At 41.3% G+C, this 26,756-nt stretch overlaps 2 protein-coding genes across 6 annotated transcripts in view; one reads left to right on the top strand and one right to left on the bottom strand.

Annotated features, from left to right (window-relative positions):
- Positions 1–16,844, bottom strand: part of evc (EvC ciliary complex subunit 1) — a 50,784-nt gene extending 33,940 nt beyond the window's left edge. For 3 of the 4 annotated variants that reach the window (XR_006309074.2, XM_043674235.2, XM_043674236.2), the window contains exons 1-7: positions 16,251–16,844; positions 15,991–16,110; positions 6,780–6,863; positions 6,021–6,253; positions 4,657–4,741; positions 4,140–4,238; positions 1,159–1,293 (exon numbers count right to left, since the gene is read on the bottom strand). Coding sequence is in view for 3 of the 4 variants with exons in the window: in XM_043674235.2 (XP_043530170.2) it covers positions 1,159–1,293; positions 4,140–4,238; positions 4,657–4,741; positions 6,021–6,253; positions 6,780–6,863; positions 15,991–16,110; positions 16,251–16,436 (942 nt within the window). In the remaining variant the exon portion in view is untranslated. The remainder of the gene's footprint in view (positions 1–1,158; positions 1,294–4,139; positions 4,239–4,656; positions 4,742–6,020; positions 6,254–6,779; positions 6,864–15,990; positions 16,111–16,250) is intronic. The other variant, XM_087980035.1, reaches the window with a different exon arrangement.
- Positions 16,845–17,092: 248 nt separating this feature from the next.
- Positions 17,093–26,756, top strand: part of evc2 (EvC ciliary complex subunit 2) — a 175,567-nt gene continuing 165,903 nt past the window's right edge. The window contains exons 1-2 of one of the 2 annotated variants that reach the window (XM_087980025.1): positions 17,093–17,669; positions 18,382–18,457. In XM_087980025.1, coding sequence (XP_087836151.1) covers positions 17,313–17,669; positions 18,382–18,457 — 433 coding nt within the window. In that variant the 5' untranslated portion in view covers positions 17,093–17,312. The remainder of the gene's footprint in view (positions 17,670–18,381; positions 18,458–26,756) is intronic. The other variant, XM_043674234.2, reaches the window with a different exon arrangement.

The following is a 26,756-nucleotide window of genomic DNA, read 5'->3' as shown; positions in this document are numbered from 1 at the left end:
TAAAATATACTGTATTTTCCCACATCTGTTTTTGGATCCTGCTGGTACACAGTGCTGAGTCTGACTTCTACCTCCTCAGAGGATTTGCGATCTCTGGTTGTCAAAGCATAGCTACTGGAGTGCCAAACAAGGCAAATTATCATTGTGTTCACATTATATAATTGCAATTGTACTTTGTCTGTCATATAAAATGGGATGTATTATGCTGCTCTGCTACTTTAATGGAGGTTCAGTTTTATATCTATACTTAGATGCATCTTGTTTTTGGTCTTACAACTGGTTTTTCCTCTTGCAGCCTTCAATAAGGCTAATAAATATTTAACAAGTCTTACCTTTAACCTGTTTAAGGGCTATAATGAGTTCTATCCCTTTACTGCTGTGGAATTGCACTCTGTGTTGGGAACATGTTTAAATGACCTTAGCTTGCAAAATCAAATCATTACATCTGACATAAATTTTAAAAAATTCTTTCATGATAAGTATCATTGGCTAGGAGAGCAATAATTGCCCATCCCTAATTGCTCACAGGGCAGTTAAGAATCAAATCTATTGCTGTGGGTCTGGATTCGCCCATAGGCAGACCAGACAAGGAACGCAGATTCCCTTCCCAAAAAAGGACATTAGTGCACCAGCTAGAAATGTAGAAAAAAAAAGAGAGGAATAGACCTTTCAGCCATTCAAACCTCCACCACCATTCAACATGATCATGGCTGGTCATCAAACTCTGTACCCTGTTACTGCTTTCTCCACTTACCCTTTGATTCCTTTAGCCCTAAGAACTATACCTAAGTCCTTCTTGAAAATATGCAATCTTTTGGCCTCAACTGCTTTCTGTGAAAGTGAATTCTACAGGCTCACCAATCACTGGGCAAAGAAACCTTTCCTTATTTCAGTCCTAACTCAGATGGTTATTCATGACAATCAACAGTGGTTAATGACAATCAACATAATTAATGAGCTTTTAATTCCATACTTTATTGAATTCAATTTTCACCATCTGTCACAATAGGACTCCAGCTATGTGCCCAAACCATTAGCCTGAAGGTGCACAGTATTATTCCAATCAGATTACTACTGGGTCACTGCCTTCTCCCATAAAGAGTGATGTGGTCCTGCTGCTGTTGCAACAGACTGCATTATACATTGAAATAGTCTTACCTGTTGTATAGTATATTGCAAATAATTATGTTCATCTTGTTCAGTTTCCTCCAAAGTATAATGTTGCTCACAGTCTTTCCTGTTGGCCTTACCTCGCAACACCAGCTGCTCTGTCTTCTCCAGCTTCTCCAGTTCCTTTGAAACAGAAGAGTTCAATCACAGTTTGAGCTAAAAGGAGAGGCTGAAAAGGCTAGGGCTTTTTTTCCGTGGAGTCTCAGAGGCTGAAAGGTGACCTTGTAGAGGTTTGTAAAATCGTGAAGGGCAAGGATAAGGTGAATAGCCAAAATATTTTTCCTGGGGTAGGGGAGTCTAAAACTGGATGGCATAGGTTTAAAGTGAGAGGGAAAGATTTAAAAGAGACCTGAGGGGCAACGTTTTTACACAGAGGGTGGTGCATGTATGGAATGAGATGCCAAAGGTAGTGGTTGAGGCTGAAACAGTTACAACATTTAAAAGGCATCTGGATGGGGATATGAATAGGAAAGGTTTAGAGGGATATGGGCCAAGTGCTGGCAAGTGGGACTGGATCAGTGTTGGATATCTGGTTGGCGCAGATGTGTTGGACCGAAGGGTTTATTTCCATGCATAAAACTCTATGACATGTAAGGTGTGCATTGATATCACTTTACAAAAAGTTAAAAACTAAAATGAGTTGATTCAAAAATAATGTAATGGTGGTAAATTCCTCACTGCAATATTATTGAAATTAATTATGTTTGGAATAATGTTTCTCTCAGCTTTCTGTCACTCCACCCTTCCCTCTTGGAGCCACTGCAAATTTCACTATGCAACTGGTCCTTAAAGGCCAAAGTCAAATATATTTACTTTCCTTTCTTTATTATGAAGAAATGTCTCAACTTCTCTCAATGATTCCTCCTAACAGCCCAGGAAATTACAATTTTGTAACTCCAAAGTCAAAACACTCCTCGTCAATATGTAAATACACTAGCATTGTGCTGTTGAGTTCCCCAAGTAACAATATCATTTTTAAATTAATTATTTAATTATGTAGAACCCCATAGCTTTTAAGAAAGTAACTGAAATCATTGTAAATAGAAACATGAGACTAAATTTAAAGATCACTGCAGAAGTTCTGTTCACCAGATGGAAAGGGAGTGACGAGTCCACTGCCATTATTTTCTGCAAGACCCGATAGACCTTAACATGAATCAAGCACACACCTGGTCAGACTTCCTGATTCCTGGAAGGGGAATTTTCTACCCAGAAATCCAATGCTCCCCCCCTCAGTCAGATACCAACAAATCAGATATCCACAGCTCAAATTGTCACTGGACTCCAAGGAAAAAGATGAATGAGATGGATTCACCAGGGCCAGAGAAGTGGCAAACAACATTCAAGCCATGCAAACTCCAGGCAATGACCATCTCCAAGAAGATGGAATTAACCATCTCCCCTGTGATGTTCAATGGCATTACCATTGACAAATCCACACTATCAGTGACCTAGGGTCACCATTGACCACAAACTGAATTAGACTGACCACATAAATACTGTGGCTGCATGAGTAGGTCAGAGGCTAGGAAAAAAGGTGAGGACTGCAGATGCTGGAGATCAGAGTCGAGAGTGTGGTGCTGGAAAAGCACAGCAGGTCAGGCTGCATCCGAGGAGCAGGAGAGTCGACGTCTCGGGCATAAGCCCTTCATTGGGAATGTGGGGGTGGTGAAGGGGGATTAGGAGTTAAATAGGAGGATGGGATGGGGGTGGAGGGAAGGTAGCTGGGGAAAGTGAAAAGTAAATGCAGGTGGGGGGATGTAGTGATAGGTCAGAGAGGAGGGTGGAGTGGATAGGTGAGAAGGAAGATGGACAGGTAGAACAGTTCAAGAGCGCGGTGCCGAGTTGGAGGGTTGGATCTGGAATGAGGTGAGGGGAGGGGAGATAAGGAAACTGGTAAATTCAATGTTGATGCCATGCGGTTGGATGGTCCCAAGGCAGAAGATGAGACATTCTTCCTCCAGTCGTCGGGGTCTTGGATTTGGCAGTGGAGGAGGCCCAGGAGGCTAAGAATCCTGTGATGAGTAACTGACCTCCTATCTCTTCAATGTCTGTTCATCATCTACAAGACACAAGTGAGGAGTGTGTGGAATACTCCCCTCTTGCCTGAGTGGATGAATTCTAAAAACAGATAAGATGCCTGACATTATCCAGGACAAAGCAGTCTGACTGATTGGCACTGCACCTGCCATTTTCAACATTTCCTCCCTTTATCACTGACACACAGAGCAATAGTATGATAGTATGTTACATCTTTCAGAAGTACTGCAGCAAATCACTAAGACTTCTTTGACAGTACTTTCCTAAACCTGTGAGCTATACCACCTACAAGGCCAAGGGCAGCAGATACATTGGAACACCACAATCTAGAGGCTCTCCTCCAAGCCACACACCATCCTGAGTGACAACTATCTCACTGTTCGTTCACTGACCTTGGCTCAATATCCTGGAGTTCCCTTCCTAAAAGCACTGAGAGTGTCCCTACACCCAAGGACTGTAATAGTTCAAGAAAGCAACTCACCTGTACCTTTTCCAGGAAGATTACGGATGGACAATAAATGCTGGCTCAGCCAGCAATGCCCTCATCCCAAGAACAAATTTTAAAAATTATAACAGTGACTTAATAGGATCAAGTACTTGATTGGCTACAAGGTGTTTTAAGGACTCCAATCGCTATGAAAAGCGCTATATAAATGTAAGTCTTTCTTTCCACATGTGCTACTAGCTATGCCCATGCCCACATCTTTATGATATTTTACAACAAACATAACACTTGACCAGTCGATACAAATCATTTAGTTGGTTATTTTTTGTTGTCTTTTCAAATGGAGTAGTTGAGAATAAAACTTTGTTTGAGTCATAAGGCCACAATTTTAGTACAATGAAATAATTCTGTACTGCAAAATTACATTAAACTAAGTGATTGCTTTCTTTTCAATTTGATTTTAAAGTGTGAGATTGAACATTACCTTTTCTTGTGTGGATAGAATGTCTCTGTAAAACTCCTCATCTATTTTCTCTTTCAAGTACAAATCATTCAGTTGTATTTTCAGAAGTTGAAGAAACATCTAAAATGAAAGAGGGGCGTATTCAGAGTTCCTGAACAATAAAGGTTTGGCAAATAACGCAGCAATATCACCTATATATGTTTTTTTTTGTTATATGCAGTTTACAGTATTAATAAAAGCAACATATAATCTACATTATGTTACATACAAACAATAAAGGGGAACAAAGCATTTATCAGCAGTTCACTGGCAGTCTTGTATTCATTCTGAGTTCAAGGGAGATCCTGCTAACAGCGCTGGTACGGGCATGAACACCATAGGTGATTCTCCTAATTTGGAATGGGATAATGACAAGACCAACTTAACAGGGACAAAATTGTGGCTATACAGAGCTTCTGGCAATGCAATGACACCATCACCATTTCTAGGTTAGGATATTCTATATATAAGAAGGACGTTATTATTTCTCTAGACATACCATATATTTTTCTTGTCGTAATTCTGCATCTAAAAGCCTCAGGTTCTGCAGACAGAGTCTGTATAGTCCAAGCTCTGCTTCAGGACTGTTAAGTAGGCAAAAACACAAAATCACAAATGATCAACAGTGAATAATATTTTAAAAATTCTGAAAACGTAGAAACATCTGTATAGATGTGTAAACATGAATTTTTACTTATTAAACTTCTTACAATGTATACCGTTCCATTACAGATTCCTACATCTATATTTATGGTAGAAACGGTCTATGCAAACTTCTCATGCCACAGTAACAATAAAAGCAGAACATTCTGGAAACATACCAGGCAGAAGTGAGGACTGCAGATGCTGGAAACCAGAGTTTAGATTAAAGTGGTGCTGGAAAAGCACAGCAGATCAGGCAGCATTCCGAGGAGCAGGAAAATCGACGTTTTGGGCAAAAGCCTTTCATCAGGAATGGAGGCAGGGAGGCGCCAGGGTGAAGGGATAAATGGGGGGAGGTGGAGCTGGGGAGAAGGTAGCAAAGCGTACAGTAGGTGAATGGGGGTGGGGATGGAGGTGATAGGTCAGAGGGGAGGGTGGAGTGGATAGGTGGGAAGGGAGATTGGCAGGTAGGACAGGTCATGAGGACAGTGCTGAGCTGGAAGATTGGAACTGGGGTAAGGTGGGGGGAGGGGAAATGAGGAAGAGTCTGTTTCAGTACATGGTTGAAGAGCTTCAGGGCAGAGGAGATGACCTGGGGGTTGCAGTGAGAGAAAGACTCACTGAGATTCTTTGTTGCAGTCAGAGAGAGACTCACTGAGATACTTGGCACCAACTCATGCAAGAGAAATACTAACTCTATTTCTCTCTCTGCAGCCAAACCTTCTGACTATATTCAGTGTTCTATGTTTTCATTTCAGATGTCTCACTTCCTCTAATTTTACTTTTGTAGGCTGCAGTAACATCCAACAACTCTGGGGACAATAAACTTATTTTATTTTTCCCAGATTCTTAAAACTTAATTGGAGGAAAGCATATCTGCTCCAATTTTCTACTCTTCCAATTTCCCCTATGCTTTGATACTTAATTATAAATATTATAAAATGCAAGTAATATATAAATTAAGGATAGAATGCATGACTTCATATTGTAGAATGAAGTAAATCTTCTCATTTTGTTCTAATTAACTCGCAGTCTCAAACTTTGTTTCAGCGAAGATAGAATGTGTGACATTAAAATTACTTTTGCAAGTTTGGTCCAATTATCCCCTAGCTACTTCCTTATCCCTTTCATGTGAGTAACACATTTGATGTGACTGAGTGAAATACAGTGAGATAAATTGGCATATGTCTGTCCCGAGTACACTTCTTGAAGATATTTTACCTTGTATATCCCAGTACCTCAGAAAAGAAAGTCACTATCGGAACTGTGTTATTTTCATTAAAGACTGTTGTTGATGGTGGACAATCCCCTGGAAAGCAACAGGAACCTCTCTCACCCTTGTGATCGAGTAACTCAGAATCTGATAAAACAAAGTCTTCTTCTGTTCTTTTGGTGGAATCTCTCTGTTTCAATCCTTCTAATAGAGAGGGATGAGATGATCCATCTGCTAGTGGCTGGAAATAAAATACCAGTCACAATTCATAACTTGTAAATAGAAAATCAGCTAAAAGACTCAGCAGGTCTGCCAGCACCTCTGGACAGACAGAGAGAGTTGATTTTTTAAATCAAATATGACTCTTCGTTGGTCTCAGCCCTGCTGAGTGTTTCCAGCACTTCTTCAGATTTCCAGCATCCTTGGTTAATTTGCTTTTATGATTGAAAACTTATTCTCAATCATTGTTTTATTAAAAAAGAATTAGGGAGTAACATCCCACCCTAGAAGTGGAAAATCACATTTTGCATTTGGAGTATTTAATTAGACAACTAAATTATTGGTTATATAAATCTTTTAAATTGCAAACCTAATAAAAACTATCATTTAACCAGATTTTATAACTATTTTTCTAGTAAATGCAGCTTTTCAATCCAAAAGCATAATATAATCATATATTATCTATTAATTAATGCAAACCAAAACAACTATCAACTGCTTAATGTATTACTAAAATTGCCACTCATTATAACAACAGTGATCCTTACCCTGAATTTTTGATTAATGGGATATACGACTCTTGCCTTCAGTGCAAAAGCAGCTATATTACTGTTCAATGATGTTTCATTTTCCTGTCAAATAAAAAATGTATTAGCCAATCAAAATGTTTTGCTGAAGTGTTACAAGTCATTTCTCTTTCTGGGAGCTTAGGGATATCACAGAGCACTCAGGCCATGTTTAAAGTTTAGTTAAATGCTTATATTTCAATGTAAAGCAAAATGAAAGTTGTAATTACAAAAAAAAGCACATTCCAAAAAATGCACATTTTCAAAGTCCAAACAACATTCAAACTTGAAACAACCAAGGATTACTCCAATTATTCCAATAAGAACATTTTAAACTATTGAGAATGCCATTTCATATAATTTCATGAACCATTATTTTGAATGAATTGATAACTTATTAACAGATTCCCCGACAACATTAATTATTATAAGATATTATGCTGTTTAATAATGTCAAATATTATAGGCTCCATGGGATTAGAATAGTTAGGTGGTTGTTTTTCACTGGTGTGGACATTATGGGCCAAAGGACCTTTATCTGCGCTGTAGATCTTGATGATTCTATGACATTTTAAAAGACATCCATTAAGTGAATGGAACACTGAATGATTCCAGGGTTATCGATGTTCTGGCTTCTTAATGTCCAGAGCTCATTTCCTGAAATTCTCTTGGTGAAAAGTTCAATCCCAGCTGGATTCACTATTTTTCTAGAGGAAGGGAACAGGAACTCAGTGTCATAGGCTTCAACTGGGGTCCCAGTTAATTTGTGAGTGGGTGTTTGGTCAGGATGAAGAGATTTACCAGGATGTTGCCTGGTGCGGAAGGCTTGAGTTATAAAGAAAGGCTGGATAGGCTTGGACTTTTTTCACTGGAGCGTAGGAGGTTGTGAGACAATTTTACAGAAGTTTATAAAATAATGAGAGGTATAGATAGCGTTAATGGTAGTTGTCTTTTCCCTAGGATTGGGATGCACATTTTTAAGTTGAGAGAAGAGAGATTTAGAAAAGATATAAGGGACACTTTTTCTTTACGCAGAGGGTGGTTCACATGTGGAATGGACTTCCTGAGGAAGTGGTGGATGTGGGTACAACTATAAAATTTAAAAGACATTTGGAGGCATATGGGCCTGGAGCAGGCAGGTGGGACTAGTTTCGTTTGGGATTATGTTTGGCATGGAATGGTTATACCAAAGCGTCTGTTTCTGTATTGTATGACTCGATGGCTCTATAATAAGGGATGGACAGTGGTGGTGGAGTCAGGCAGAGAATGTCAAGGTGAGTGAACCTCAACACTAAACAAAATGAAATATTGTTACCATCCTAAAATTGCACTTCTGTACATTTAATATAGGACTCCATTGGCTTCCTGAACATCTCACTTTGTCTGCCCAAAAGAGTCAGGCTAATTTTGTGACACGATTGGACAGAAACAGGATTTAGTTTTGCAGATTTAAAGTTCCTGATGTGCGTTCAACTTGCAGGATTGAGATACTTTGCAATAATTAATCATTTTGATTTGGTTAAGCATGTGAGGAATTAGATTATACTTTGTTCTTTCAGGATTTGTTGTAAACAGTTCTGTAATGAAGAAAGCCATCGGGTCCAGTCAAAATGAAGGCCATTAGTTTATAGTTTTATTGCTGTTTATGGCTCAGGCTAATAGAAATTTAGGCTAACAAATGTGAAAGTGCTTTTGAAATGGACACAGCTTTTATTTAAAGATATAATTATGCATGCTTTGGATTGGATAAGTGTAAGTTAAAGTATGTAATATGTCTATAAATTTTGTATGTGTTTTTTTGGAATTCGGTTCGACAGCAGTGTTTGTAGTCTTTTAACTTTTTAAAATATTTTTAGTTGTATCAATTGGGATATTTGTAATGATCGTCAATTATCCAGTGTTGATTCCATACCTAGACAGTCACAGAAGTGGCCATTACTTGTGCCACCTTACCTTGGTAAAGAGCTCTGGCTTTGGGGAAAGCTAAGAGACACAAGCTGTCACAAAAGGGATTTATTTAACAAATTGTTTGTCATGTCAATGAATGAATCCTGAGACTGTAGGAAGTGATGTCAGTAAAATGCCCATCACTTTTAAATAAACAATCAGGAATTGGACAGATACTACCAAGGGACCAATCTAAGATTGACTATGATTTATGTGTGGTTCATACATCAAAAAGGTAATTAAAGTTCCAAACGTCTCTGTTCATGTACAAGGGATAGTTGCTACTGAAGGTTAATAAGCTATGGTTCTTAGAGGTTTGATGCACCATATGGAAGATCAAAGACAGAAGAAGGGGCGGCACGGTGGCGCAGTGGTTAGGACTGCTGCCTCACAGGGCCAGGAATCCGGGTTCGATTCCAGCCTTGGGCGACTGTCTGTGGGGAGTTTGCACATTCTTCCTGTATCTGTGTGGGTTTCTTCCGGGTGCTCCGGTTTCCTCCCACAGTCCAAAGATGTGCAAGTCAGGTGAATTGGCCATACTAAATTACCCATAGAGTTAGGTGCATTAGCTCAGAGGAATGGGTCTGGGTAGGTTACTCTTCGGAGGGTCGGTGTGGACTAGTTGGGCCGAAGGGCCTGTTTCCACACTGTAGGGAATCCAATGTCAGTCAACAGAACAAGAGACCTGGGCCTGGTTTAACTGTGTCAGGAACTGGCATCCAAGGCAGATCCACAGTGACCATTGCTTTTATTAAGTATGATTTAATTTATACTTGTTACCATAAACTGAATAAATTCTGTAAAGCTTGTGAAAACAGATTTTTATTTGGAATGGGTCTTGTAATTAATCAGGATTAGTGAACTTTTAGATTGAATTTTGAGGGAGCCTATAATGGTAATTGATTTGGGTCATATAATTAAACTTCAAGGGCACCCCATCCGTCAGAGAATCGATAGTAAACCTGTGTCATTTCCATGGGGAGGTTCAAATAAATGAAATACTTTGAGGTAAAAGTCCTGAGTGCCAAAAGCTGCTGGCCAATCCACAGTTCTCCACTGCTGGCAGCTGTCAGGGATCACCACTGGATCTGATATATGAAGGTTGACTGAGGGTCAAGGGGAGAACCTTGTCAGAGAGGTGAGAATGGAAGCAACACCTACTTTCACAAAACCCGATACCTCAATCAGGCACAGAACATCTGACAGCAACACCAACATGCCATTTCAGATTTGCTGGGTGGCTTTTGATTACATTAGATTAGATTAGATTCCCTACAGTGTGGAAACAGGCCCTTCAGCCCAACAAGTCCACACCGACCCTCCGAAGAGTAACCCACGCAGACCCATTTCCCTCTGACTAATGCACTTGATGCTATGGGCAATCTAGCATTGCCAATTCACCTGACCTGCACATCTTTGGACTGTGGGAGGAAACCGGAGCACCCGGAGGAAACCCATGCAGACACAGAGAGAATGTGCAAACTCCACACAGACAGTTACCCGAGGCTAGAATCAAACCTGGGTCCCTGTGCTCTGAGGCAGCAGTGCTAACCACAGAGCCACCGTGCCACCGTTTTGGGAAACACTTGAAAGTTGTATGGTGCAGCTCACATTTAATCCCTGAACTACCTCTAAATTCCAGAAGGCGCAGGAATAATTGGCATTAATTGATTCATTAATAAGCCTAATCAACATCCTGTCAGACTGGGTGAGTTCCTATTATTGGCCCATTCTCACATCTGATTTAATCTGAAGATTTTTCCGTTTCTAGAAAAATAATATCCAACAACTGAATGGATGCAGCCACCATGTTTTGCTTCTGTGACAAAATAGAAACCATCTAGAAAGTCAAGATCCAGTTCAGAATTTCAGGCTTCGTGGTCAGGGATAGTCGAAACAGGGAATGTGGATATATTTCAATCCAATTTTAAACTCACAGATGCTATGCTTCATTTTATATGCTTTTCATACATTCCTACATCCTCATTTATAACATGTTAATTGCTTAAGCAAATTTGTCATGCAGTAATAACAACTTCATGTTAGCAATGATGTTGTTTCTTTGTTTACAACAGCTAAAAGACTATCGTTGCAAAGGGTCAGATGGGAGTTTAATTAACGGTTTGAGGAAACTTTTGTTGATTGGAATGTGCTTGAGTTTCAATGTAGAAGCACATACCATTGCCAAATTGTCTTGCATCCAGGACGTTAAACTGGATTATGATGTTTGTTTGCCCTAGAAATACTCAATATGTTTTTCAAACTTTGGGTGAAGATTTGTAGCTCAGGTGCTCGTTGTTGTGGTTCTGTTCGCCGAGCTGGGAATTTGTGTTGCAGACGTTTCGTCCCCTGTCTAGGTGACATCCTCAGTGCTTGGGAGCCTCCTGTGAAGTGCTTCTGTGATGTTCCCTCCGGCATTTATAGTGGTGAATCTGCCGCTTCCGGTTGTCAGTTCCAGCTGTCCGTTACAGTGGTCGGTATATTGGGTCCAGGTCGATGTGCTTATTGATTGAATCTGTGGATGAGTGCCATGCCTCTAGGAATTCCCTGGCTGTTCTCTGTTTGACTTGTCCTATAATAATAGTGTTGTCCCAGTCAAATTCATATTGCTTGTCATCTGAGTGTGTGGCTACTAAGGATAGCTGGTTGTGTCGTTTCGTGGCTAGTTGGTGTTCATGGATGCGGATCATTAGCTGTCTTCCTGTTTGTCCTATGTAGGTGTTTTGTGCAGTCCTTGCGTGGGATTTTGTACACTACATTGGTTTTGCTCATGCTGGGTATCGGGTCCTTCGTTCTGGTGAGTTGTTGTCTGAGAGCGGCTGTTGGTTTGTGTGCTGTTATGAGTCCTAGTGGTTGCAGTAGTCTGGTTGTCAGTTCAGAAATGCTCTTGATGTATGGTAGTGTGGCTAGTCCTTTGGGTTGTGGCATGTCCTCGTTCCGTTGTCTTTCCCTTAGGCATCTGTTGATGAAATTGCGCGGGTATCCGTTTTTGGCGAATACATTGTATAGGTATACAAACAACTCTGGTTCCTGCATGAATGCTGAAAGAATCGAATCCTTCCACCATGTGTCAGATATAGACCACCAGTCAACAACCCACAAGCCAGGGACACAGCCAGACAGAACGGATTCAGGATGATCCAGGTAATGATTACAGACGCTCACAACAGACTTCACAAATACAGACAAGAAATTGCGCGCCAAAAATCGTTAATTTCAAAAACCACTAATCAGGAATGGACCCAGACCATATAACAGGCTGTCACCATAGGATAGAACAGGACCACACACCGCAAAAAAGCGGCACTAAGAGAAAAAAAATGGCTAAACTAACACACAACAGAGAGGACACCACAACACACACCTAGGTTAGAAACCTCTCCCACAGACAGCTCACAGACACGGAAAGAACAATACTGGCCAAGGGACTCAACTACAACCACAGGGACGCCAAGACAGCAAACTTCCTAGCAGCACTAGAATGCACACTCAGGAACAATGGACTGACAGAAGAGACACAACAAACAGTGAGACAAAGTATCATACCGCTGATAACAAGGAAAAGACAAACACATAACCTCAACGCCAAGGAGAGGGAAGCACTAAAATCACTAAGAAAAGATAAGAACATAATCATACTACCAGCAGACAAAGGCAGAATGACGGTTATCCTGGACAAAGCGGACTACATCCAAAAAGCGCAACAACTACTTGCAGATACCAACACCTACCAAAAGAGGGAGTTTGACCTCACCCCACAGCTCACCAATAGGATAAACAACACACTGAGGAACCTACCAAAAAAACGGACAGATAACCAGGTTTGACCTACAAAGAATGAAACCTGAAAGCAACAACACCCCCAGATTCTATGGACTACCTAAAGTGCACAAACCAGACATCCCACTCAGACCCATAGTATCACTACCAGGGACACCATCACACAAACTGGTGAAAGAACTACAGCAGAAACTGAAACTCCTGATCAGCGGATCCAGACACTCTATACAACCAACACAGGAATTCTTGGACATCATCAGAAATATACACATAGACAAGGAAGAAACCATGATCCCATTCGATGTGACCGCACTGTTCACCTCTATCGACAAAACCCTAGCCAGAGAAACAATAGCCAACCTGCTGGACATACAGAACAGACAACAGGACGTTGAATCTTTCAACACAGACGGCATACTCAAACTACTGGACTTGTGCCTCACAACACACTTCACATTCAACAACCAAATATATGAACAAATCAACGGCACACCCATGGGCTCACCCATCTCTGGACTCATAGCAGAAGCGGTAATGCAAAGGTTAGAACAGTCTTACCACAAATTCAACCCAAACTCTGGGTCAGATATGTGGATGACACCTTTGTAATCATTAAAAACCCAGAAATAGAGAACACACACCGGATCATCAACGCCACACTCACAGGAATCCGATTCACTAGAAAGGAAGAAAAGGACAACCAACTCCCATTCCTAGACGTGATGGTACAGAGAACACCTAATGGAGAATTCACCACAAAGGTATACAGGAAAGCCACACACACAGACCAAGTCCAACCATCCCAACACACACAAAAGAAGTTGCATCAAGACACTATTCAAAAGGGCCACAACACACTGCAGTACACCAGAACTGCAAAAAGAGGAAGAAGAACACCGATACAATGTATTCGCCAAAAACGGATACCCCTGCAATTTCATCAACAGATGCCTAAGGGAAAGACAACGGAATGAGGACATGCCACAACCCAAAGGACTAGCCACACTACCATACATCAAAAACATTTCTGAACTGACAGCCAGACTACTGCGACCACTCGGACTCATAACAGCACACGAACCAACAGCCACTCTCAGACAACAACTCACCAGGACGAAGGACCCGATACCCAGCATGAGCAAAACCAATGTAGTGTACAAAATCCCATGCAAGGACTGCACAAAACACTACATAGGACAAACAGGAAGACAGCTAACGATCCGCATCCATGAACACCAACTAGCCACGAAACGACACAACCAGTTATCCTTAGTAGCCACACACGCAGATGACAAGCAACATGAATTCGAATGGGACAACACTACTATTATAGGACAAGCCAAACAGAGAACAGCCAGGGAATTCCTAGAGGCATGGCACTCATCCACAGATTCAATCAATAAGCATATCGACCTGGACCCAATATACCGACCACTGCAGCGGACAGCTGGAACTGAACCGGAAGCGGCAGATTCAAAACACAATAAATGCCGGCGGAAACATCACAGAAGCGCTTCACAGGAGGCTCCCAAGCACCGAGGATGTCACCTAGACAGGGGACGAAACGTCTGCAACACAAATTCCCAGCTCGGCGAACAGAACCACATCAATATGTTTTTCTTCGTGGTTGCCTCTGAACACTAAGAATACAGACATAGGAAAGGGGAAATGGACATTGAGATCCACTGCACCATATCTTTAGTCTCTAAACCACCTTCAGAATTTTGAAGGTTTCCCCACAATGAATTATAGAATTCCTACAGTGTGGAGGCAGGCCATTCAGCCCATCGTGTCCACACCATCCAGTCCAAAGAGCAGCCACCCAGACCCATCCTCCTACCCTACTCCTGTAACCCTGCATTTCCCATAGCTAATCCACTTAGTCGGGACACTCTGGGCTATTTTGCACGCCCAATCCAACTAATCTGATGAACCCAGATCCCTGGCGCACTGAGCCACCATGCTGCCTTGTGCCTATGGAAGGTGAAAGCCCAGCACTGGAGTTGTAACACTGTTGAATAGGCATGCTGCAAACAACACTGTAAGAACAATAATTGAGATAGGCAAGATTCTGAAAAGGCTTCATACAGCAGATACTGAAAGGTGTCGTTCCTGATTGGGGAATCTAGAGGATGGGGGAATAAAAGAGTCTCAGAATTTGGACTGAGAAAGGAGAAAGTTCTTCAAGTAGGGGATGTGAATCTTTGAAATTGTCTATCATTGGGTATAATTCGGAGTGAAATGGATAAATGTTTAGTCTCTTAGAGAAACAAGGGAGATTGACAGAAATTGCAAGAATGGATCTGAGGCAAAAAATCAGCCAGCGTTATGAATGACTGAGCACACTCAAGGGTCTACTTATTTGGTCTACCCCTGCTCCTATTACATATGTGACAAACTTAACTTTATCGACCTGCTTTGGTTCCATAACCCGTAAAATCCTGGCCTAACAAAAACTTGGAATTCTGTGCTTTTAAATTTCAGTGGGCCTCATGTTGAAACTTTCTATAGCCGAGAGAAGACAAATCTACTTAAAATAATCCTGCTCCCCCTTAGCTTATCATCTGGCTTCAGGTCCCTGGGCCATCATGGAAGAATTCTAAAGCAACTGCAGAGAATTCTGGGAAAAAGAATCAACAGGTCTGGCAGTATCTGTGAAGAGAGAGATGTTTCGAGGCTAGTATAACTTCTTCAAGAGTTCTTCATGAGATCTGAAGAAGAGTCATACAGACTTGAAACATTAAGTCTGTTTCCGTAAATAGACAAAGTCTTTTCCCTGGGACGTGGGAGTCCAGAACTAGAGGGCATAGGTTTGAGGCAAGAGGGGAAAGATTTAAAAGGGAACTAAGGGGTAACTTTTTCATGCAGTAGGTGGTGCGTTTATGGAATAAGCTGCCAGAGGAGGTGGTGGAGGTTGGTACAATTGCAACATTTAAAAGGCATCTGGATGGGTATATGAATAGGAAGGTTTAGAAGGATATGTGCCAAGTGCTGGCAAATGAAACTAGATTAATTTAGCATATCTAGTGGGCATGGACGAGTTGGATCAAAGAGTCTGTTTCCATGCTGTACATCTCTATGACTCTGTAAAGTGCATAGTTCAGGTGAAGAGAATGGAATAAGTCTTCCTCGTGCACAGCACAATTTCAGCACTGGGCATCTAGGGGACATATGGGATGGAAAAGGTATGTAACTGTTATGTATTAGCAGATCTCCTGTACTGCCCTGATGAGTTGTATGTTGGGTTGGTTCATAAGTGATGTCCAATATATTATTCTGTGTCTAAGGTGATGGCTGTCTCTCGGAGTTATCACTACTGATAGTGGGTGGAATTTAATCACTTTTCTGCTTCTCTTTGAGATGATCAATAACTAAACAGAACCATTCGATGATCAGATTGCTGCTATAAAACTGATGAATCCCTCTCTAGAGCAACACAGGACAAGAGAAAACAAGTGTCACCCACTTCATAATAAGGGGAAGCTCCACGTTTAGCTCTTCTTTCATCCTCATTGCTTTTGAAACTCTGGCTGTCATCGGAATATTCAGAACAGGAATCATCATCAGTTCCACTTGAACAAGGCTCCTGAAAAATAAATAAGATTTGTAACAAATATACAAACTGTTCCTCCTCCTGGATTCATATATGACAGTAAATGGTGGTGCATTTCAAGATGCAGATCCTCCCTGTGTTGAAAGGCACATTGATCAATCAGAGCAGTTTACCTTCCTTTGCAAGGCTGTTTCCAGCACAAATATATAAAGCAGGACTGCAGAAGCGATCCCCAAGCCAAAGCCCAGCACCACAGCGATTGCCAGGACAGCGGGATTAACCTGCAACTGACTGGAAGGGATAGTCAATCCGGCTCGGCCTGAACAGGAGGCCAGTGAAGGACTGCTCCTGGCTGCCATTCAAATAACACGAACAATCTCTCCATCGCAAACAGCAAACACTCTCAAGACATCTTTGCCATCTGCAAACATTGCGAGGGAAATAAGGTAGAACGTTTTGAGACGCCAATGTTTATTCCTCCCCCGCAGATTATTGTGTTTTAGAGTGAAATCCACGTAATAGAGCTTCCTGGGTGGTCTTGTTTTTTTCTGCGCTCCTGGCAACCGTCCTTTCAAAATGGGAATGTTATTTGGAAAATAGGATTGTTCTCCCCAGTTGTGTTTAATTAGAAACTTCGCTTGAAAATGAATTTATTCCTTCTCTCCCTCTCGCTCCCCTTTTTAAAAAAAATTCGGGAGATGAAAGAGATTTCAGCCCTTCATGGCAAAGAAGAAAGTTTTACCAACTTAGCTCAAACTTTCTCCCAACTCTCAGCACAGGCCAATCGCAGGGGCGGCGGTGAATGATGGACATTGTAGTTCTTCCCGGCACACACCCAGTGGAGAAACCCGGAGACAATCACGCTCCTGAACTACAGGTACCGGCATGCCTCGCGCGGCAGCTGGATTGAAGGTTGAGTTAGCCACACAGAAGGCGGCAGAGTTGTCCAATCAGAATGTGGATTTTGACCATCCGGCCTATCGGAGTGGGGCATGAGGGTGGGACATTATCTTCCCTGGGACAATGGCAGGGGCTCTGAGCGCTGGAACTGGGACGCTGGCAGGACAATGATGGACAGATTGGTCTCTCTCACTGAACAGTACAGCTTCTCTGTCTGCAGTCATGCTGGCTAGTGTGTGAGACTGTGATGGAGCATATCTGCAGCACACCTATTCCCATCTAATCAATAGCAGAGCAATGCTTTATCCACTTCTGTGAGCTGTTGTACTGTTTGCATGAGGAATCTCTGGATCTTTATGATGTGGATTGCCCAGGGTCCCCCATTTGTAACATGTCATTCTGCAGTCAGATTCGGCATCTCTCTCGTCCTGTTCACTGCGTTTATTCGCATTGTGCCTAGTCACGAATCCGCAAATGCCCTGCACCCCTTGATCAACATTTACACGTTGCAGTGGCGAGTGAGATTGAGAACTGGGAAAGAATTTCGAGTTGCAACAAGTTCGATGGATTGGCCGAGCGGGTCCCTTGAATGTGCCTACAGGAAATCTCTGGAGGTGCCCATTCACCACTTGGCAGCTGTTTGTGGGCACAGTCCAGATTTGGTTTGGAAAGGTGGCGATGCTGTTGCATACGTGAGTGCGGAGTTTAGAGAATGGAAGTGATCTATTTTCCAAGTGAATGCTAATTGTCTTGATACTTTTGCATCAACGTTAATTCTCAATCTTTAACTTAATATTGTAAGAACTTTTATTATAATGTTGAGAGGTAGAACTCGGTGCTCATGTTGGCCCACAATTATTTGAAATCCTGGAGAAATTCAGGAGATCTGGCAGCATCTGTGGAGAGAGAAACAGTTAACGTTTCGAGTCATAACGCTTTCAGTCCGGTCTGAATCTTTGAAAGGTTAACTCTGCCTGGCTCTCTCTATCCCCTCCAGAGATGTTGCCACACCTGCTGAGTTTCTCCAGCACTCTATACGTTTGTTTCAGATTTTAGTATCGCACTAGTTTGCTTTATGTCTCTTGTCTTACTTGACCCATATTGAGATATTTCAGTCCACTAATATAACCGAGACCAACCGATGAGCTTTATTTTGTTAACAACTTTGTGCATTTGGAAAGCACAATCAAGTAAAATATTTACTAACCAACTAATCGGCACTCTCCTCCCCTACAGTACAAATGCTCATTTTGTTCTTAAACTGGTATCCTGGCAAATTGTCATGATGAATGTAAGATATAAAGCTTTGACAAAATATGTCTTTTCTCAGCATTATACAAATGCTGAACTACTAAATGATTTTTAATATTATTACTTTTAATTTTGAAATGTTTGGGAGATCAGGACTCATCACTACAGCACAGACTGAAGACAGGTTCCTCAGATTTCATATTGTATGACACTGCAAACACTCATTCAGGTACGTGGATCTCTTTCCTTAATGTTTCTGCATTTCATGTCACTTACTTAGCCATCCCCTTTGTACATAATTGTAAATTGATTCTAAATGTGATGGAGTTAGAGTCATAGAGATGTACAGCACAGAAACAGACCCTTCGGTCCAACTCATCCACGCCGATCAGATATCCTGTCCTAATCTATCCCATTTGTCAGCACTTGGCCCATATCCCTCAAAACACTTCCTATTGATATATCCATCCAGATGCCTTTTAAATTTTGTAATTGTACCAGCCCCACCACTTCCTTTGGTAACACATTCCATACACATGCCCCTGTCTGCGATAAAAAGTTGCCCCTTTGGTCCCTTCTAAATTTTTCCCCTCACCATAAACCTTTAACATCTAGTTCTGGACTCACCCACCCCAGGAAAAAGGCCTTGTCTATGTACCCTATCCAAAACCCTCATGATATTATAAACCTCTCTAAGGCCACCCCTCAGCCTCTGATGCTCCAGGGAAAACAGTCCCAGCCTCCCCCTACAGCTCAACCTTGGCAACATCCTTGCAAATCTTCTCTGAACCCTTTCAAGTTTCACAACATCCTTCCGATAGGATAGAGACCAGAATTGCACGCAATATTCCAAAAGTGGCCTAACCAATATCCTGTACAGCCGCAAAAGAACCTCCCAACTCCTATATTCAGTGCTCTGACCAATAAAGGAAAACATACCAAATGCTTTCTTCAGTATCCTATCTACCTGTGACTCTGGTTGCAGATTTTTGTTTTGCCAAGGGCCAGCAGAATCTAGCTGTAATTGTAGAATAATTTTTTTTAAATGTAAAGGAAGTAATTCACACTCTCAAACTATAAACATAAGATTAAACATCATTATAGCATTGCATTGATATTCAGTCATTGAATATGTCAAAATTATGACAGAAAAGAAATTATCATTGGCGGTCCCTCACAGACAAGGATGACTCACTTCCACTCTCGGTGGCAGTACAGAACAATGCAACTACCACAGGCTTTGTTACACTTGGGGCAGGTAGTAGTCATGGGACAGGGTGGGTGGGGAATTGGGAGGTAGAGCCCGCCTTTCACTCACTGAAGTTTGTAAGTTTGCTCACTGAGCTGGTAGTTTTGTTCTCTGATGTTTTGTCACCCTGCTAGGTAACATCATCAGTGAGCCCCAAGTGTAGCATTGGTGTCCTGTACCGCTTGCTATTTATCTGTCTCGGTTTGTTGTGGTGGGTGAGAAAATTTCCAGTTCTGTCTGAGAGGTTGGTAAATGGGGTTCAGTATGTTTGTTAATGGAGTTCCATTTTGAATGCCAGGCCTCCAGGAATTCCTCTGTGTGTCTTGTTTAGACTGTCCCAGGATGGATGTATTGTCCCAGTCGACTTCATGTCACACACAGATGAAGAGGGACATCAGATAGACTGGGACAATACAGAAGGTCAAGTATCATAGTTTGATCAAAATATTAAAACAATAATCTCAATCAATAATGAATATCTACATTAACATTGGTGTTAATGTTATTTACAGTGGATAGTTTGGTCAGACAGTCATTATTCCAATGTAGATGGGAGTTACACATGGGACCAATGGAATGCCAAACATAGCATGCTCTGAAGAAACTGTCCAGGAAATTGAATGTTCTGTTGGGCAATTTCTGTATGCCTGGAGCACTCTGAAAATCTCCATTCAAATCAGAGAATTTAGAGGGTTCATGGTTTTGCAGCATCTGGTAAAAATACACAAATCTTTGCCATCTCTGAACAAGTCATATACCATTCTAGAATCTAGCCTGCTTAGCAAATGTCTCCAAGAGTTCCTGTATCTGTATCTGATTGCATTCAGACTCCAGTGTTTCTTTGTGTCAGCCAGCTTGGCTTTTTTATAGCTCTCGTATATTAATTTCCTTCTTTTGGTAGTGCACACCGATCAACGACCACATGGGCAGGAATTTCCATTTACCTACAAAAATTACAACACTAATTGCTGTTGCTGACGAGAAATGCATCAGGTATAATTGCAAATGCACACATGACTGTACTGTAGCCACCAACATACATGCAACCAATCCTGATGTCTATCCACTTGATAGCAGGAGCACCACTGGCATGCAAAAGGCTGCAGGGTATCCAAACTCATTTCACATTTTTACCTTATTATTGGCATATATACTGCTGAGCTTTCAACATATTAGAACATAGAACAGTACAGCACAGAACAGGCCCTTCAGCCCACAATGTTATGCCGACCATTGATCCTCATGTATGCACCCTCAAATTTCTGTGACCATACACATGTCCAGCAGTCTCTTAAATGTCCCCAATGACCTTGCTTCCATAACTGCTGCTGGCCACGCATTCCATGCTCTCACAACTCTCTGTGTAAAGAACCCGCCTCTGACATCCCCTCTATACTTTTCTCCAACCAGCTTAAAACTATGACCCCTCATGTTAGCCATTTCTGCCCTGGGAAATAGTCTCTGGCTATCGACTCTATCCATGCCTCTCATTATCTTGTATACCTCAATTAGGTTCCCTCTCCTCTTCCTTTTCTCCAATTAAAAAAGTCCAAGCTCAGTCAACTTCTCTTCATAAGATAAGCCCTCCAGTCCAGGCAGCGTCCTGGTAAACCTCCTCTGAACCCTCTCCAAAGCATCCACACCTTTCCTATAATAGGGCGACCAGAACCGGACACAGTATTCCAAGTGCGGTCTAACCAAAGTTTTGTTGAGCTGCAACAAGATCACATGACTCTTAAACTCAATCACCTTGTTAATGAAAGCCAAAACACCATATGCTTTCTTAACAACCCTGCCCATTTGGGTGGCCATTTTAAGGGATCTATGTACCTGCACACCAAGATCCCTCTTCTTCCACACTGTTCCTCTCCATATTGGAGATATACAAGCTAGAAACAGTGATTACAATTTTAAGCCACAGTCTTTTGAAGAATGTTTGGAAAGGCTTTGTGAAACCAATCACTGGCCAGTTTAATTGGTAGGTGATGGAGTTCTTAAGCATAATCATGGGGCTGGAAATTTTGGCAAGCGACTACAGATTAAATAGGTTTGCTGGATAACCGACCATCTTCCAACCAAACCCAAGATGTTTCCCATAAAAAATGCAGTTATGTGGATATTTGCCAAATTTGGTACACCTCAGGCATATTTAAACAAATAATTATGGGTTAATTAAGCTTGTTGAAAGCTATTTTAAAAAAAGAGAAAGAATGAGCGTCAGTCAGAACCCTTTGTGCAGCATTCCAGAAGATAGCATGTCCTTTCCTGCTTCCCTGCCTGTATTTTAAAACCAATCCATCTATCTCACTAAGAGGGTTGGACACTCCCTTCTAATGTCACCAGTTACCCAGGTCTAAGATTAATAAAAGCCTGATGTATGTCTGCTTGGAGTTATTGGTTAATCAGATTGGCCAGCAGGTCCTCTGGGAAGGATCTCCTCCCACTGACGGGAGGAAGTCCCATTCTGTCCTTGTTAACACCACCACAGTGTATTATGGCTGTGGGGATAATATGTTTTCCCTTGGTTAGTAACTGACTGACTTTCAAAACCAGGGGGTAGCAAAATGAATCTATAGAAGGTCCGTGCATGGCCTCAACCCCCCACACTGAATAGTGATTTTTTAAAGAATGTAGTACTATTTTATTTAATATATATCTACCAAATCAATCCATTGGAGAGCATCTACAAAATTGTCTGATAATAGAAACAACATATTTTTCTGACAATAAATTTGTGAATAGTATCTAACAGATGAACAGAACGTTGTGAGGAAACTATCAATTCTGAAATTGTTATGTCTAAATTTACCCTTTAATCCAGGTTTCTGTTTGTATCTCAATTTAATTTAGAATATCTGTGTCATTGCAAATAATAAAGTCAGAGATTGCTTCTCTGCTACTGACTCACAAATACACGTATGCAGTAAGTCTCGTAATAATGTTGTGACTGCAATAAACACATCCAGTTTAAAACGATGCAATCTCTTAAAAAAAATCCTTCTCAAAAGTTCTTAAAAAGATTCCACAAACATTTTAAAGAAATTCCAAGTGTTCTTTGTAGGACTGCTTCTGGGTCAAAGGTTGTCACACTGTAAATGATGGTAATCAGATTTCAGCAAAAGCCATTCGTTTGCCTGCTCTTTAAATCTCTCCAAACGGTTCATTAACAACTCTCTTTGCATAGTGATCCTGATGGAAAATAAGGTCTCAGTGTCAATGTGTGTAAAAGACAGTCCTCAAATTCAGTTTTGAATTCAAATTTCCTTTAAATGCAGCATATTAGCCGAAAACAGATTCAATTTTAAAGGTTAATCATGTGCAAGTAAACATGAAATACTTCACAGTAAGAACTTGAAGTTGAATGTGTTTAATTAGGGCGGCACGGTGGCACAGTGGTTAGCACTGCTGCCTCACAGCGCCAGAGACCTGGGTTCAATTCCCGACTCAGGCGACTGACTGTGTGGAGTTTGCACATTCTCCCCGTGTCTGCGTGGGTTTCCTCCGGGTGCTCCGGTTTCCTCCCACAGTCCAAAGATGTGCACGTCACGTGAATTGGCCATGCTAAATTGCCCGTGTGTTAGGTAAGGGGGTAAATGTAGGGGAATGGGTGGGTTACGCTTCGGCGGGTCGGTGTGGACTTGTTGGGCCGAACAGCCTGTTTCCATACTGCAAGAAGTCTAATCTAATCTAAAAGTACAAAGTACTCTTTATTTTGGAAATTTATGAGCCTTAACAACTGCTCATCTCTAGATTTGAATGTTTTAGCTTTCTCTGTGCACATTTTTCCTCAGTCTAACTCTCTAGCCCATGCCTATATCATACAGTATTAGAGCACAGTACATGAGGCAAAATACATAGCACAGAACAATGTTGTCTGTTTAAACTGTAGATATTTTAATTACATATTTTTTAAAATGTCAGAAAACTGAACTTACAAAGCAACCAAAATAATAAGCACAAGTTAAAGCAGTTCCTGTGTAACCTATGATAAAAATAATTCTGTGCCTCAGAACCAGCTCATTCTGTTCTTCAGTCCTTCAATTCTTAATCTTGATATTATATCACAATTAACAATGTATTGCTATTAAGGTGTCCATGAGGTAGTGTTACACTTAAACATTAATTTGCAATACACACAAGAATGAACTAGTTTTAGGAAATAACCTTAGTACTTATCATATGTACTATAATTATGATTATAAAAGAGAAAATCATTTTCTTATTGATTTAAATGTTAGGTGACCATACAATGTGAAGATGAAATACAGTAAAACAGGTATTTGCATGATCATGGTAGACTTCAGTGTGGGGAATTTCTCTGCACTTGAGAACAACATTAGAATGTTAACTATTTTCCATAATGCACAGCTATCATTAAATTCAACGGTACAAAAATGATCAGCAATAATCAGAGAAAATCCACTTTGAGGTACCAAATGTTTTTTCCTTGAGTTCACCTCGACATCAAGATCATTTTCAATTAAGTAATGAATAAAAAAATTGAAAATGTTTCTATGAAAGCAAATATTTGGAAACATGCAAATAATCCAGCGGTATCTGAAAAGAGAAAAAACTTGCTAATATTTGAACTGGTTCCATTCTCCAGGATGAGAAGAAGGTATGTTTTGAGCAAAACTGTTGGAGGTGGAGCAGAAAGCAAGTTAGAAGTCATGAATAAGCAATGGTATTCGTATGATGTGTGAACCTCTAATATTGACCATTGCATAGCGAAGTCCAGTTGACAAGTAGATGAATGCAAGTACTTAATAACTAGCCTAGATTTCCCATGCCTTCCTTCAATTGCTTTTATATAAGATCATTATGAATATTCTTCAGGTTTCCGATGTTATTCTTTCTTGAAGAATCCCTACATTTTTCTGCCAGTGGTTCTTCCAACAGCACGGATGCTAGCCATTGGGGAATGCCCTACATTTCCACTCAATTGATGCTAACAAATTGGTTTGGCAGTTATCATTATTGTATATTACCTGATCTTGCCTGTAAGTGGTGACATTATATTTAGTAACAGAACAAAATTAAGGCTGACTCTTTGGTGTAGTACTGAAGGAATGCCTCATGTTTTATATTTGCATTTTATTGAATAAATTAGAGTCATAGAGATGTAACAGCACAGAAACAGACCCCTTGGTCCAACATGTCCATGTCGATCAGATATTCTAAACTAATCGAGTCCCATTTGTCAGCACTTGGCCCATATCCCCCTAAACCCTTCCTATTCATGTACCCAATCAGATGTCTTCAAAATGTTGTAATTATACCAGCACCCCCCCCGCCACAACACCCCACCACCACTTCCTGTGGCAGCTCATTCCATACATGCACCACCATCTGCATGAAAAAGTTGTCCCTTTAGTCTCTTCTATATTTTTTCCCTCTCGCCCTAAACCTATGCCCTCTAGTTCTGGACTTACCCACCCCAGGGATAAGACTTTGTCTATTCATCCTATCCATGCCTCCTATGATTTTATAAACCTCTATAAGGTCACCCCTCAACCTCTGACGCTCCGGGGAGCCTAATCAGCCTCTCCCTATACCTCAAATCCTTTAACCCTGACAACATCCTTGTAAATATTTTCTGAACCCTTTCGAGTTTTGCAACATCCTTCCTAGAGGAGGGAGACAAGAGTTACACACCATATTCCAAAAGTGGTCTAACCAATATCTTGTACAACCGCAACGTGACTTCCCAACTCCTACATCAATGCTTTGACCAATAAAGGATAACATACCAATGCCTTCTTCACTGTCCTATCTACCTGCGATTTCACGTTAAAGGAACTATGAACCGGCACTCCAAGATTGCTTTGTTCAGCAACACGCCCCATGATCTTAGCATTAAGTGTTTTAGTCCTGCCCTGATTTGCCTTTCCAAAATGCAGTACCTCACATTTATCTAAATTAAGCTCCATCTGGCACTCCTCGGCCTACTGGCCCATTGGATCAAGATCCCATTGTACGCTGAGGTAACCTTCTTCACGGTGTACCACACCTCCAATTTTGGTGTCATCTGCAAACTTACTAACTATACCTCCTATTTTCGCATCCAAATCATTTATGTAAGTGATGAAAAGCAGTAGACCCAGCACCGATCATTGTGGCACACTGCTGATCACAGACCTCCAATCTGAAAGGCAACCCTCCACCACTGCCCTCTGTCTTTTACCTTCGTGCCAGTTCTGTATCCAAATACCCAGTTTTCCCTGTATTCCACAAGACATAACTTTGCTAACCTGTCTACCATAAGGAACCTTGTTGAATGCCTTACTGAAGTTCACATAGATCACGTCCACAGCTCTGCCCTCATCAATCCTCTTCATTACTTCTTCAAAAAACTCAGTCAAGCTAGTGAGACAGGATTTCCCATGCCCAAAGCCATGTTGACTATCCTTGCCTTTCCAAATACATGTAACTCCTGTCCCTCAGGATTCCCTCCAACAACTTGCCCACCACCAACATCAGGCTCACCGGTCTATATTTCCCTGACTTTTCCTTACCACCTTTCCTAAATAGTGGCACCATGTTAGCCAACCTTCTGGCACCTCACCTATGACTATCGATTACACAACTATCTCAACAAGGGGCCCAGTAATCACTTCCCACAGAGTTCAAGGGTACACCTGATCAGCTCCTGGGATTTATCCAACTTTTTATGTGTTTTAAGACATCCATCACCACCACCTCTGTAAAATGGACATTTTTCAAGATGTAACCATCTATTTCCACATATTCTATATCTTCCATATCCTTCTCCACAGTAAACATTGATGCAAAATACTCCTTTAGTATCTCCCCCATCTCCTGCGGCTCCACACAAAGGTTGCCTTGCTGATCTTTGAAGGGCCGTACTCTCTTCTGTAGTAGATACATCCACATACTAAATCAGAAAATGCTTTTGTACACACTTAACAAATTCCATTCCATCTCAACTCTTAATACTATGGCAGTCCCAGTCTGTGTTTGGAAATTTAAAATCCCCTACCATAATCACCCTATTTTTCCTACAGATAACTGAGATCTCCATACAAATTTGTTTCTCAATTTCCTGCTGACTATTGAGGGGGGGGAGTCTACTGTACAAACCAAATAACTTCCCTGGACATATTCCCAGGAATATCCTCCCTACGTACAGCAGTAATGCTGTCCCTTATCAAAAACACCATACCCCTCCTCTCTTGCCCTCCTTTCTATTCTTCCTATAGTATTTGTATCCTGGATCATTAAGCTGCCAGTCCTGCCCATCCCTGAGCCATGTCTCTGT

The sequence above is a fragment of the Chiloscyllium plagiosum genome, unplaced genomic scaffold, assembly GCF_037043375.1.
Source record: "Chiloscyllium plagiosum isolate Xiang-an unplaced genomic scaffold, Cpla_swu_hap1 HiC_scaffold_36, whole genome shotgun sequence".
NCBI classification, from domain to species: domain Eukaryota; kingdom Metazoa; phylum Chordata; class Chondrichthyes; order Orectolobiformes; family Hemiscylliidae; genus Chiloscyllium; species Chiloscyllium plagiosum.
This window is presented reverse-complemented; position numbering and strand designations above follow the sequence as displayed.